The sequence below is a fragment of the Triticum dicoccoides genome, chromosome 6B (genome assembly GCF_002162155.2).
Source record: "Triticum dicoccoides isolate Atlit2015 ecotype Zavitan chromosome 6B, WEW_v2.0, whole genome shotgun sequence".
NCBI lineage: Eukaryota > Viridiplantae > Streptophyta > Magnoliopsida > Poales > Poaceae > Triticum > Triticum dicoccoides.
In genome coordinates this window covers 166,697,767-166,712,810 of record NC_041391.1, presented here as the reverse complement: position 1 = coordinate 166,712,810, position 15,044 = coordinate 166,697,767, and the positions used below count along the sequence as shown (strand labels likewise).

Genomic DNA, 15,044 nt, shown 5'->3' with positions numbered 1-15,044 from the left:
GCACCTCCGCCTTCAACACATGTACGGTCAGCGTGACGTCTCCTCCTTCTTGATCCAGCAAGGGGGAAGGAGAGGTTGATGAAGATCTAGCAGCACGACGGCGTGGTGGTGGATGCAGCAGGGTTCCCGGCAGGGCTTCGCCAAGCGTCTGCGGGAGGGAGAGGTGTAGCAAGGGGGAAGGGAGGCGCCAAGTGCAAGGGTGCGGCTGCCCTCCCTCCCCCCTCTTTATATAGGGACCCTAAGGGGGCGCTGGCCCTAGGATATGGGATCTCCTAGGGGGGCGGCGGCCAAGGGGGTGCCTTGCCCCCCAAGGCAAGTGGAGGCGCCCCCTCCCCTAGGGTTCCCAACCCTAGGCGCAGGGGGGCCCCAAGGGGGGTGGTGCACCAGCCCACCAGGGGCTGGTTCCCTTCCTACTTCAGCCCATGGGGCCCTCCAGGATGGGTGGCCCCACCCGGTGGACCCCCGGGACACTTCCGGTGGTCCCGGTACAATATCGGTGACCCCCGAAACTTTCCCGATGGCCGAAACTCGACTTCCCATATATAATTCTTTACCTCCGGACCATTCCGGAACTCCTCGTGACGTCCGGGATCTCATCCGGGACTCCGAACAACTTTCGGTTTACTGCATACTCATATCTCTACAACCCTAGCGTCACCGAACCTTAAGTGTGTAGACCCTACGGGTTCGGGAGACACGTAAACATGACCGAGACGGCTCTCCGGTCAGTAACAAACAGCGGGATCTGGATACCCATGTTGGCTCCCACATGCTCCTCGATGATCTCATCGGATTAACCACGATGTCGAGGATTCAAGCAACCCCGTATACAATTCCCTTTGTCAATCGGTATGTTACTTGCCCGAGATTCGATCATCGGTATCCCAATACCTCGTTCAATCTCGTTACCGGCAAGTCACTTTACTCGTACCGTAATGCATGATCCCGTGACCAGACACTTGGTCACTTTGAGCTCATTATGATGATGCATTACCGAGTGGGCCTAGAGATACCTCTCCGTCATACGTAGTGACAAATCCCAGTCTTGATTTGTGTCAACCCAACAGACACTTTAGGAGATACCCGTAGTATACCTTTATAGTCACCCAGTTACGTTGTGATGTTTGGTACATCCAGAGCACTCCTACGGTGTCCGGGAGTTACACGATCTCATGGTCTAAGGAAAAGATACTTGACATTGGAAAAGCTCTAGCAAACGAACTACACGATCTTGTGCTATGCTTAGGATTGGGTCTTGTCCATCACATCATTCTCCTAATGATGTGATCCCGTTATCAATGACATCCAAGGTCCATAGTCAGGAAACCATGAATATCTGTTGATCAATGAGCTAGTCAACTAGAGGCTCACTAGGGACATGTTGTGGTCTATGTATTCACACATGTATTACGATTTCCGGATAACACAATTATAGCATGAATAAAAGACAATTATCATGAACAAGGAAATATAATAATAATCCTTTTATTATTGCCTCTAGGGCATATTTCCAACACTATAGCACCACAGTTTGCCCAAGGCGTGACTCTTGACTAGCTAACACAACTGAGGACACCCACAATTTAACCAATCACAACCCGAGACTAAGTTTTAGACTTTGAATTACATAAGAACATGGATATCAACAACATAGCGAATAAAACAAAGAGAAAACTCGAAGGGAGATGAAAACTTGTGCAAAAGCTCAGCATATCCAATCTAACAACATATATCAACCTGATATCCTAGCCACCAATTCGCAAAAAACTTCATGTCTCCCTCTTGCGACGAACAATACACTTTCATTTCAAAGTCTTGCCCCCGGTGTCAGCACCATGTGGCTTTCCTTCTTTATATGTACTTCCTTTGTTACTAAACATAAGACCATTTAGAGATTCCAATACTGACTACATACGAAGCAAAATAAGTGAATCTACACTCTAAAATATGTCTATATACATCTATATGCAGTTCATATTGAGATCTATAAAATGGCTCATATTTAGAAACGGAGGGAGTAAAAAGTAGACTAGCCAAGAATTCAAAAGCAAATCAGTTTAATCAAAATCATATAGGATCATTATAATTTTCTTTTCAAAAATTGCATCATAAAGAAAGTGAACCAGATTCCTATGCTAATTTGCCAATAAGAAGTGTAAAGAACGAGAGTGGAAAATAGAAATTGCGATTTCATTATGGTCTGACAGAAGAACAGTTACTTAGATGTGCACATATCGCTGGAAAAGCAAAAGGGTCAACATGCTGAAGAACACCATGCATTAATGAGTGTTGAGACCTCAAACAATAGTTGTTTATCAGTGAAAATCATGAAGATACAAGTGGTCAAAAGCAAGAAATGCAAGCCAGCCAATACGAAATGCTAAAAAAATGGCGCGCTTAAAGGATGCCTCAGCGTGAGGATCATGTGTTAGGGTGTATGTGCGGTTAAATTGACAGACACACTGCTCTTAGAAGAGACGCAGAGTTTCTGAGCCCGAGTTTAAATGAGCTCGGGTGAACAGCAAAATAAAAAAAAATCAAAAAGTAAATAAAAAAAATATGATTTTTTAAGACAAACATCGACAAAAATTTGAAGTGCTTGTGAAAATTCGTCATGGAATCACCTAGAAGGCGCGGCAAAAAGAAAAAACAAAGTCGATACTTTACAAATGCTACTTTCAAAAGCATTTTGAAGCACCGAATTTGTTTTTTTAGCCACACCTTATAGGAATGTGATTCATGTACAAATTTTTACAAGCATTTGAAACTTTGCCATGTTTGTCAAAAAGAATTTCAGTTATTTTTGAATTTTTTTCGATTTTACAGTTCACCGAGCTCATTTGAGCTCGGACACTTTCTGTGCTCAAGCATGTTGGTGCGAATCCGAGGGCGGCCATTCTCTTTTCTGCATCTCCAGTTTCGAAAAAAGAAGAAGAGGAGAGACGGGCAAAGTTCTCCTGACCGACACCGGGCCCGGCAGCCCAACTTCTCTCTGCATCGCGGCGAAATTTTCATCAATTCCCCGAACCGGGGTGGTGGTAGTGCTCGATGTGTGTTCGGCGAAATGTCACCGCAAAGCTAGCGCTGCCATGGTCGCCCCCGTGCACGTCACTCGAGGGGTGGGTGGGTGGTGGTGGTGGTGGTGGTGTGAACTTCATGCCGCGCTTCTCCTCTCGGCGCGTGCGTGCCGGGATCGATTCCGGTCGCCGCGCGCGCAGGGTACTCGGCGTAATGACTTCCTCGGTTGCCTGTGCTGCACCTCCTTCGGCGCAGTGCAGTGCGTGCCGACATGCCCACTGAGACCGAGGTCAAGGAGAGGAGACCGACAGGGCCGGCTCCACTCCCTGGTCGCTCGCAGCCATCCATTGGCCGGGTAGTCTGTGCGGTGGTGTCTTGACGCGGCCGCACCCGTGTCCTCGTACACGCGACGTCGCCGTCGGGGCCCCGCGGAGCATACGGATTGCGCGTGCCGACCTGGCCTCAGGGTCTCTGAAGACGGCGCGGTGGTGTCTTGACGCGGGCCGCGCTGTCGCGCACCCTTGTTTTGGCCAGGTATGCACGTGGTCGTCCTCCAGCTGCGGGCTTCCATCTGAAACTGTTGGTAGATCATTGAATCCGGGTAAAAAATCAGGCCCCCTCTACATCCTACAGTATATGTACCAATTGTTAACTAGCAGCAGCTCATAACAAGCAATGAGGTACATTATTGTTCCCCAACTTTTTCATTGTGTGGCACTTGTATTTGTAAGATTCGTTTAGATCATCGGACTTATTAGTTTACTGCATAAGTTCATTTAGGTTGATGGAGGATAGCACTTAAGTTATGCACCAAGGCCATGGCGACAAGATTACCACAACAAGATCGGTTGGAATGTAATTAGTTGCGCACTGTTTCAGGCCGGCTCTGTTCCGGAGCTTAATAAATACACCGAAATGCTTGAGGCATGGGATTTACTTGCCATTCTGATTTATCATTCTACTATGAGATGACCAAACCACAAGAGAGGACAGCCTTTCTTCTAATGCCAACAAAGGAATCACAGAGTCAAGTCTAAAAGTTGCAATTATGTCGCGGCCGTATCCTTTCTATTGGTGGGAGATACTCCATTATCATGACGAAACTGTTTCGAAACAGCCATTTCTTACTGGAGCGTACCATAGCCACACTGGCAACTGTACACTGACCCTCCTGATCTATAATTGTGGAATATGACAACCGTAATACGCATATGAAACCATTTGCTAGTCTCTGCCTCTCTCCCTCTCTCTCTTGGATAGAAGCCTGAAGCCTCTGGTTTGCTCACAAGAAGCATGAATCTATGTGCAGCAATTCTCCTATTCTACATGTTCCAGTTGATCCATGGACAGCCTGATTATCTAGGTGTGTTGCCCCTCAATTCTTGTTTCTTACTGCTCTTTCTGTTCAGAAAATACACAATGTGAAGCACCTGCATTGCTCATAGCCAAAGGTTTATTCAAGGTCGATGATGTAAATCTTTTTTACTTGTATTTTGTTTCCAGGTTTCATAAGCATCGATTGTGGCATCCAAGTGAATTCTACCTACCAAGATTCCGTTTCAAATATGATATATGTATCAGACTATGGTTTCGTCACCACTGGAGAAAACCGCGGCATCTCCTCAGATTACGTAAAGCCATCACTGGTGAAACGCTATCTGAATCTCCGGTCCTTTCCACATGGCGCAAGGAATTGCTACACCCTGAGATCCTTGGTGATGGGAAACAAGTACCTTGTTCGTGCCGCCTTCTACTATGGAAACTATGATGGCCTGGGCAAACCTCCTGTCTTTGATCTGTACATGGGGACAAACTACTGGCATGAGGTTAGCTTCAGTGATGCAGGAGCATTCAAATGGCTGGACATCATACTTGTGGCTCCTGATGATTACTTGCAAGTTTGTTTGGTGAACAAAGGTATGGGTAATCCATTTATTTCTGGGCTAGATTTGAGGCCACTGAAGACTACCCTTTACCCAGAGGTAAATGCAACTCAATCGCTTGTGCTGGTTAATTCTAATCGGTTCCACATGGGGCCCACAGACGGTTCAGTAATCAGGTTAGTTTTCTACTTATAATTGCTTTAATCAAATCTTAACTTAGAGAATCTTTGTTAACACCATCTTGATCAACAGAAGTAAAAATTTGGTGCCTGAGTATCTGGCGGACTAAAAGAAAAAAAAAGTTATATATGACTGTAGACTGTAACCGCTGCTTTTAGCATTATAATGCATAAGTTTTTGTCCACAGGGTATACTTTATGACAAAGAGATGGTTGTTTTGATTCTAGTTAATTCAGTTAACTACAATACTACACAAAACAGACATTTCATTGATCTAAACAGGTACCCCTCGGATTCCAATGACCGCATCTGGACGACATATAATACAATTCCAAACTCTGTTGAGATATCTTCAACATCTGTAATCCAAAATAACCTCAGGGATGTCTATGATGTGCCATCATCTGTTATGCAAAATGCAGCGACTGTTAATAGCTCAAGAATTGATTTCTCATGGAATCCATCTGATCCATCGGTGAACATAAGCTCCAAATACTTTTTTATTTTCTACTTTGCTGAGCTGCAGAATGTACGGAGCAATGCAGTGCGACAGTTTGATATCATTATCAATAACAAGACATGGAACAAGCAACCTTACACCCCAACATTCCAAGTCACCGATTATTTTTCCGGGATTTTGCACGGGATGGAAAATTATAGTGTCTCACTTGTTGCTACAAAAAATGCAACACTTCCACCTATCCTCAATGCCATGGAGATGTACTTGGTGAAACCGATAACTATGGTTGCAACTGATCCTGGAGATGGTATGAATTTACTAATGCTATATTAGTACGTACTCCAGAGCTACAGCTACTATGTTAAGGGTCTTATCTAATTTGTAATAGAAATTATACTTCTCAATTCTAAACTTTGGCAGAAGTTTATTTTTCAACCCTGAACTCTAAAAGCCTTTGACTGGCAACCTCAAATTATTCATGCCATCTGTTTTCTTCACCCTCGGGTACTCTCACAAGCGATTTAGAGTGTTACGTGCATGCCACGTGTCCACCACATCACTTCTATGTCGTTGCCATGTCACCAAGTTCCGTTTATTGTTATGCCTGTATCATTTTTCTTCTACTTTTAGCATTTTTTTGTGGAAGCTTCTTCTATCCAAATGTTCAATATTGTTTTAGATTGTTTGTTGTTGTAGCATCTGTTTATTCATGGCAGTGACGTAAGTTCAGGGGTGTGAAGTATTCCCTCTGTAACAAAATGTAAGACGTTTTTAACACTTGTATGTGAAACAAAAAACGTCCTATATTTTGTTACAGAGGGAGTAGGCTTTTTTCTTAGCAACAAAGAGAGATGTATTAAACTGTTTTTTTATCACATTTGAGGTGTATGAGTATCTTAAAGCTTGCCTGCTTGTCTGTTCATTTGATTGGTTTAACCATCTTCCTTGTTCTTGCAAAGCAGCTAGAGCCATGATGGCAATCCAAGACGATTTTGGTGTGATAGAAAACTGGATGGGTGATCCATGTACTCCAAAGGCTTTTATATGGAGAGGATTAAACTGCTCATATCCACCAGCAGGTGCCTCTAAAATAATGGCACTGTAAGTTTCATAACTATGTTTGAATGAAATAAATAACTGTTCTTATATGCTGAATATTTTGACATTTCGAAGAAGCATTTACCACAAATCAACAGGAGAAGCTAACTGTTCTGGATTACCTTTTTGGCAGAAACTTGTCTTCCTTTGGGTTGGTTGGTGCCATCTCTACTAATTTTAGAGATCTCAAAGCACTCCAGTATCTGTAGGTTCTCACTTCCCATCATCATTTCTTACTGTGGATTTTAACATTCCAGTGCCCTTTTTGTACTACTCAAAATAAACCCGTGTGGATCTTTTCCCCACTTGCCTTTTTTTAGCATATTTAGGAATTCGTGTAGTTGTTAAAACATGAATGTCTGTATTTCTCTAACGAAGTTCAAGTTTATTTTCACCAGCATAATTCACAACCACATTTTCGAATTTCCAAAAAAAGAAATTATTGCATTGATATTCTAAAGATGATTAGCATGTTTACACTTGGAGAGAATTACTCAACAATATCTGAAACAATTTAACAGTAGTATGGAGGAACTGTTTTGAACTTCACGGTTAGATGGCTGTACATTTTCTTTTCTTTTGAGAATCAAGGTGGTACATTTTTCTTTCTTCTTAGAATCAAGGCGGCACATATCTTGGATTGCCCGTGTCTCCATGTTTTCAGGAAAGATAAAGAACTGTGTATCTCCATATAGGAGCTCTGGATACATGATTTGTGCTACCCCATTTGTCTTCACCATTCAGGGAAAATATACTGTCAGAAAACTAATGATATAGTTTGGAAGAGAAACGTAATTCTCTAAATTTACATGCAGTGATTAGCTGCATACTTTTGCCTCTTATATTCAGTCATGCAATGAAGCTGAAAATAAAACTTCCAAAAGCATTGTATTTCCCCATTTACTTACTAACTGTAGTTGATGTGATCTGTTATTCCTTGCAGGGATTTGTCACACAACAACTTGTCTGGTCCTATTCCGAATTTTCTTGGGCAACTTTCGTCACTAATGTTTCTGTAAGTCTTATGACTTATCTGTTCGTCCTTGAATCTCGACACAACATTTTTCTGGCAATGCTACATATACAATGTCTTTTCCTTTATAGGGATTTGTCCAGCAATGATCTGAGTGGACCAATTCCTTACAACCTTTTACAAAGGTCCCAAAATGGGTCCTTATTACTAAGGTATGTTTAGTTTTTGAAAGTTAACTAAATTTGAAGATATTTTTGAAGAAAAATATACACACTAACATGTAACTAAGTAATGCTCAACGTTTTCATGTGATGTCACATGTCAGTAATATTTGTATAAATGATGATTTAATATCATACTAACTGAAAATTTTATGCTTTGCTATTTGGACCTATTGCTTTTCAATTTCTTTGATTGTTCATTCGTAAAGTATAGTACTTCTTGTTAATTGGGATAATAAGTTATGTCATCATCAGTTACCAACTGTAATTGATAGTACAAAAAGGACCGGTAACTCCAGTGAACAAAATAATATGCTTATGGTTGGATTTCTCTAGAAAGGCATGGAAGAATCTTATATACCAGTTTCCTTTGTCCCAGTGCATTTAATGGTTAGTTTCATTTTCTTTAAAAGCACTCATTATGAAGGCACCTTTAAAAATAGTGTCAGTATTACATTTGACTAGTTAACTATTAGGTCTGATTGATCAGTATATTTATAGAGAAGTACTGATTCCTTCCAGCATTCATAGTCGGACATCTCTCTTTATTCGGAACACCATGGAATCACATTATATTGTGACTAACCTTGTACATTTTGAATTGCCAGGGTCGGTGATAATGCAAATCTTTGTGGCAATAGTACTGCCTGCAGATCAGGTCGAAAGAAAATCAATGGGGCACTTCTCGTTGCAATAGTTGTACCAATAGCTGCTGCCGTTGCACTATTTGTTACTTTTCTTTTGCTGTGCCAAGTGCTCAAAGGAAAAGGTAACAGTCAGATGGAAGTAATGGTTTCTGTTTTATGCCTTACACAGTTTTGTATTTCCATTTTATTTTTGCTTTTGTTATACGGAAGGGAAAGTTCTTGCCTTTAACTACTCTGTGCATGTATTCAGCTAAGCGAAACACTACTGGTCATGAAGATGAACCAGCATTACTTGAGAACCGAGAGTTCTCTTACAAAGAACTGAAGCATATTACGAATAACTTCAGTCAAGAGATTGGAAAGGGCGGGTTTGGACCTGTCTTCCTTGGTTACTTGGAGAATGGAAACCCAGTTGCTGTGAAAGTGCGTTCTGAGTCATCTTCCCAAGGGGGTAAAGAGTTTCTGGCTGAGGTAAAAACAAAAATCAATGTGAAGTTCTATATGTCGCAACTAAACTATTCATGTGTGATCCTTCCATTTGTCTCGTTCCCCCAAATTTCTTAGTATAGCCATCTGTAAATTTTGATGAATGAGTTTTAAAGATTTCCCCCCCTCTCTGGTTTTGTATATTAAACTACACTTACTAATCAGTCTCATTATGTGTTCTGCTTAAATTATCTGAAAGACAGTGCTGCACGTTATATTGCAGGCTCGGCACTTGACCAGGATTCATCACAAGAATTTAGTTTCTTTGGTTGGCTACTGCAAGGACAGAAATCATTTGGCCCTTGTTTACGAGTACATGCCCGAAGGCAACCTGCAGGATCATCTGAGAGGTTATTTATCTTGGCTATTCAAATATAGATTCTTACATCGGTGCACCCTAGATCAGCTATGTGCTATATCCTGAAATTTGAACAACGGAACTATTACATTTTACTCAAACGAGAACTGCATAAAACTTGAATTATCTGTAGTTACTAACTGAAGTCCATGACTTTGCCAAAATCTTCTTTAAGCTAACTATGTTTAATCGCTGTTGACATGCGAAGCCACTTCTACTTGTAAACCACTCAGTTGGGAGCAGCGTCTTCAGATCGCCCTTGATGCTGCACAAGGTTAGGACATAGCAGCCATCCACTAGGTCTGAGATTTCATTTACTCATAACTGTTAACAACAAAGTGTTATTTTTTTATGGCAGGTCTTGAGTATCTGCACATCGCCTGTAAGCCAGCACTGATACACAGAGATGTAAAGAGCAGGAACATCCTCCTGACCACAGATCTTGGGGCTAAGATTGCTGATTTTGGCCTGACCAAGGCTTTCAGCGACTCCGAAACACATATAACCACTGAGCCAGCTGGTACTATGGGCTACTTAGATCCTGAGTACGTCATGCACATCATCAATCTCTTCTCCTGTATACTCCACTTTAATCTTCAACATTGCCTGAAGTGGCATTACTTTGCCGTAATTAAGGACCCCCTGTGTGGCTGTGTCTCCCAACCGTGTAGGTACTTCCGCAGTTATCACATCAGTGAGAAGAGCGACCTGTACAGCTTTGGTGTCGTCCTCCTGGAGCTCATCACGGGCCATGCCCCGGTCATACCAATCAGCGACAGCATGAGCATCCACATCGGCGAGTGGGTGCACCAGAGCCTCGACCATGGAAACGTCGAGAGCATTGTGGATGCAAAGATGGGAGGGGACTATGACATCAACTCTGTCTGGAAAGCTGCTGACTTGGCGCTGCATTGCAAGCGAGAGGTCTCGCGCGAGCGGCCGACGATGGCGGAGGTGGTGGCGCAGCTTAAGGAGTGCTTGGAGCTCGAGAACCGCCGTGATGGGAGGAGAATAAGCTTGGGTTCGAATGGTGATGATTCGACCTGTCCTGGAGAGGGAAATACACTTGAGGTAGAAGAGGAAAAAGAAACACAGCAAGATGGGGAGATACAAGCGGCTGCTGGCCCTGCAATGAGATAATAGGTTTGATGATCTTACATGAATGCTGGAAGTTTGAGCGCTCTTGCCTTACCTTTCTGATAAGCCACCATCTTGTCTTACTTTGTGATGTTCTCAAATTTCTGGCAATGCTTAGATGGAGCCTACCTGTTCTAGATAAAAAAAATTGTGATGAAAGAAGCTCAAATGGATTGCTAGGGAATATATGTTATGGTTTGGACGGTAGGCTTCTCAGTGGTTAGGGTGGCCTTGTTTGTTGGCACGTTCGTCTTAGTTGGTCCATGTTTTTGATGTTTCTCTCCTTCGGCGCCTCTTTGACGAAGTGCACGCCTACACTGCTCAGCTCGACGGCGTAAATAGGGCCTATGTGGTCGTCCTCCCCAAGGGTGACGGCATCCCCTCGCCGGGAGCGTTCCGGCTGGTCTCACTCCAGAACGACGACGTGAAGGTCCTGTGTCACGGCCTCACCGCCAGTCTTAAGAGACAAATCAGCCATGTCGTTGATCGATCAGGGTTTATCGCGGGGAGGAGGAGGCCGCTGTTGCGGAAGGCCGCTATTATTTGTTGTTGCTGTTTGGCGGAAGGTGATTATATATGAAACTACTGCCGCTAGTTACCAGCGATTACGGTGTGGGGGGTGAAGCCGGGTGAGCCGCAAACACCAGCGACATGGTGGAGCAGACCAGACCATTGCCGAATGAGAAGGGTGGGGTTGGGAGAAGCCCCAGACACACGTGAAGGACCTGCGATCCGGTGGCGGGGGCGGACCTAGGATCTGCCCAAGGTTGAGGCCGGCAGGACTATTTGGGAGCAGCTGCCTTTAGGACAGTTGGCGCCTCAGCTACGGTTGAGGTCCGCACGTCTATCCCCTCGCCCTGGATCCCCTCATGGCGCCTCAGCTAGAGCGCGTCGGCTGGATCCGTTCCTCCTCTCATTGCGCGCATGAGGATGGTGGCGGCAACGCTTGTGTTGTGGGTGAGAGAGAGGAGAGATGGGGTGGGAATTGAACGAGAGGGACAAGAGGTGAGTGGAACTGGGGAAATGAACGCTCACCGTCCATCCGGGATCAGGCATCACTTCATACAAAAGAACGAGAGGTGACTCGTTTCTGGTTTCGGGAGCAGCTGCCTTTAGGACAGTTGGCTCAAGAGCAGCCCACGCGTGAGAGGAGGTGTATCCGACAGCCAGCAGTGATCATGACACGAAATCTGACGGCAAGGAGATGCGTGAGAGGGCTTAGTTTAGGCTCGGTTTTACTGTTCTAATAAATATGAGGCGTGCATGTTGATCTTATAGGAGGCATTTGGTGAACCCAAATGCCACGACGTTTGGCGGGAAATTGCCAGTCAAGTGCCAAGCATTCTAATACCACCTTGCTCTAAAAATCACGTAGTTGTTTCATTCCTTTTTCTTTCTCTTATCCATGTAAAATGTGATTGCTGCTAGCATGTGACCGCTTCTATTTGGCCAAAGACTGTTGCTATTTGGTGGAAGATTATTGCCGTTGCTGATTTTTAAAATTAATAAAGGCAGACATTTAAGGTATAGAGTTGGATGGCCGGCTTCCTGTCTGTGGATGGATAGTGAATTTGATTTGTGACTCGACCTTGGAGATGCCCTTAAAATGTTTTTACATGTACGGTTGATTTCCATCATTTTTGGCCAATTTCACAAGTTAATTGGGCAAACATATATTCTTCTATAGCAAAGGAAGAGAACTGCTGGAGCTTCCCCCTCTATTGTATCTAGGTTCGTAAAAATTAGATAGTAATAAGTGACAAAGAAATCAATAAAATGCTCCTATTGAAAAAAGATTTGAGAGACCTCTTTACACATAAGGTTGATTTATTTTGTTTTTGACCGGTTTCACAAATCTATTTGTCAAATCTCTATTCTTCTCTGATGAAATGCAGGAACTCCCTACTCTTTTCATGTTCTATAAAAACCAAACAGTAATAGGTGACAGTGCGGTGAATGAATAAAATGCTTCTATTTCAAAAATAAAATTATTTTGAAGACTTATTACACGTAAGGTTAATTCCCAACACACGAGAAGATAGCATTCCAATGTCTCCTTCGCTTGGAAAGCCGAAAGTGCTCATATCATTCGGATGAGATGCAAACGAGATGCTCGGTGGATGGATCATTCCTGTTGTGTGCAGCCCACACTGCAAATATATGAATTTGCGTTGGTTTTATAACGCATGCATCTTGCATGTATGCGCGGATGCTATCCTAGCCGAGAGTCCAGCTATAAATATGCAGACATTTCGCAAGGTAAACTACCTCGCACACAAGGCCGCTTATAGCGCTTATGGTGTGATGGAAGACTCACCTTCACTTTTTTTAGGAATCTATCTATGAGATTTTGGAGAAAACCAAATCCAGCTTAAGGTGTTATATAGGTTGTTCCCGTCCATGAACCCTGCAACCGGCATTTGCGTTAGTAACCATCATCAAAGGGTTAAATTTCAGTTGTGCCAAAAATTGCAAAGAGCAGAATTTTACTACAACCGTAGCGAGTTTCCCAACCGCGGCCTCCGCTAAGTCGTGGCCGGGATCCTCGTCTACATGTCCCTCTCCGACATCCTCGTCGAGGAATTCACGAACCTAAAAAGCAGGATTTCTGATGTCGCCTGCGTTGTCATGTCGCAATAAAATCTGATGCACAAGTATGGCTCCATGTGGCAGCAGGGGTGGTGAGTTGGTCGGCGACACCTTCTTGCTTCACCTTCATGACCGTGCACTCTTGCATCGACGATTCCATCTTCCCTGCGATTGACGTGGTCTTTTGGCCGATGTTGGAAGGCACGAAGTCGAAGAAACTACATATTGTTCCTCTTATTGCCAATGCCTATGGGGGCAAAAGGTTAAATTTCCCTCATATTTTTTTTAGAAAAGAAGGATTACCCCGGCCTTTGCATCAGAGTGATGCATGCAGCCCCTTTATTAAGCCAAGTGTTCGAAGTGTCTCTGATTCAGAACATGCTCACACAGAGCTGAAACAAAAAGTGTAAAATGCCACAACCGGCAAAAATAAAATAATAAGATGACTAAACACGTATTCTATTACTGGACCGTCATCCAAACCGGTTTTAGATATCTCGAGCTACCATCTCCCATCGGGCAAACTCAGTAATCAAAGGCTTTCTGGTTTCCACATGAGTGAGTAGCGACCACATATGAATCCAAGTACTCGCCCTATAGATAACCCACAAGAAAATTATACGAGTTTGTCTATTAAAAACCATGTCATTTCTACAGTTTCATATAGCCCAAAATAAATCACATACTCCTATCCGAATATGCCTCGCAATATTTGTCTCTACTCCATTTAGCCGCATCCCAAATAACGTGTGAATACAATTTGGAGGAGTAATATTAAAGGCTATATGAACTGAGCGCCATACAAGTTTGGCCAGCGCACAGTCGAGAAAGAGGTGCTTGATTGTTTCATCTCGATCACAAAAGCAACATCTTTGACTACCCTCCCAATTACGTTTTGCCAAGTTGTCCTTCATCAGAACCACCTCCTTATGAACAAACACATGAAGACTTTGATCTTAACGGGGTCTTGATCTTTCAAATATGTAGCGATTTCGGAATGTGACCAAAGTCAATTAGGTCCAAATATATAGATTTCATTGGAAAATGCCATCCGTAGTTAATTTCCAGTGAATACTATCAGACTCATGAGAGAGGTTCACATCCGTCAACCTTCTGACAAGGTGTAGCCAGGCTTCCCATCGGTCACCTACCAAAGATCTCCGGAATTGAATATTTAGAGGGTTGGACTGTACCATTGCAGCAACATAAGCCTCCTTACACTGTACAATGTTATAGAAAGATGGATATTGTGTGGCTAAATGTGTCTCCCCTAACCACGTATCCTCCTAGAATCTCGTCGAATTACCGTTTCCAATGGTGAATTTAATTCTATGGAATAAAGTTGCTTTCGTTCTCATCAAGCCCTTCCAAAACGGTGAATCATTGGGTCTGACGGTAACCTGGGCCAAGGTCTTAGACTGTAAGTACTTATTATGTAAAATTTGTACCCACATGCCTGGGTCTCCATAGAAAGCCTATACAACCATTTACTGAGCAGACATCTATTCTTTTACATCTAAATTCTCAATCCCAAGACCACCCTGGTCCTTCGGCCTACAAATAATGTCCCATTTAGTAAGCCTGTATTTCCTCTTTATTTCATCACTCTACCAAAAGAATCGTGATCTATAGAAGTTTAGTCTTTTCCGTACCCCAATAGGTACCTCAAAGAAGGACAAGAGGAACATCGTCATACTCGTGAGCACTGAGTTTATTAGTATTAGCCAACCTCCGTATGACATAAGCTTGCCCTTCCAGCAGCTTAGTTTCTTTTCAAATTGATCTTCAATACACTTCCAATCCTTGTTAGATAGCTTGCGATGGAGAATTGGTATGCCCAGATAACTAAACGGAAGGGTACCCAGTTCACATCTGAATAGTTCTTTATAGGCATCTTGTTCATCTTTGGCTCTCCCAAAACAGAACAATTCACTTTTGGAAAAATTAGCCAGTCCTGACAACTGTTCGAATAGGCATAGGACAAGCTTCATATT

The 15,044-nt window shown here is 43.2% G+C and overlaps 1 protein-coding gene across 1 annotated transcript; it reads left to right on the top strand.

Annotated features, from left to right (window-relative positions):
• Positions 1-3,426: 3,426 nt before the first annotated feature.
• Positions 3,427-10,698, top strand: LOC119320052 (probable LRR receptor-like serine/threonine-protein kinase At1g05700). The gene is made up of 13 exons (XM_037594194.1): positions 3,427-4,381; positions 4,522-5,077; positions 5,364-5,848; positions 6,504-6,642; positions 6,773-6,844; positions 7,583-7,654; positions 7,744-7,824; positions 8,442-8,602; positions 8,731-8,951; positions 9,190-9,316; positions 9,533-9,598; positions 9,683-9,869; positions 9,996-10,698. The coding sequence occupies exons 1-13, from the start codon at positions 4,312-4,314 to the stop codon at positions 10,462-10,464; spliced, it is 2,706 nt and encodes a 901-aa protein (XP_037450091.1). The 5' UTR covers positions 3,427-4,311; the 3' UTR covers positions 10,465-10,698.
• Positions 10,699-15,044: the final 4,346 nt, after the last annotated feature.

Excerpts from the sequence above, each read along its gene's own strand:
- LOC119320052 (XM_037594194.1), top strand. The coding sequence starts at position 4,312 with ATGAATCTATGTGCAGCAATTCTCCTATTCTACATGTTCCAGTTGATC. Across the intron at positions 4,382-4,521 it reads TGGACAGCCTGATTATCTAG|GTTTCATAAGCATCGATTGT; the intron begins GTGTGTTGCCCC and ends TTTTGTTTCCAG. Across the intron at positions 6,643-6,772 it reads GCCTCTAAAATAATGGCACT|AAACTTGTCTTCCTTTGGGT; the intron begins GTAAGTTTCATA and ends CCTTTTTGGCAG.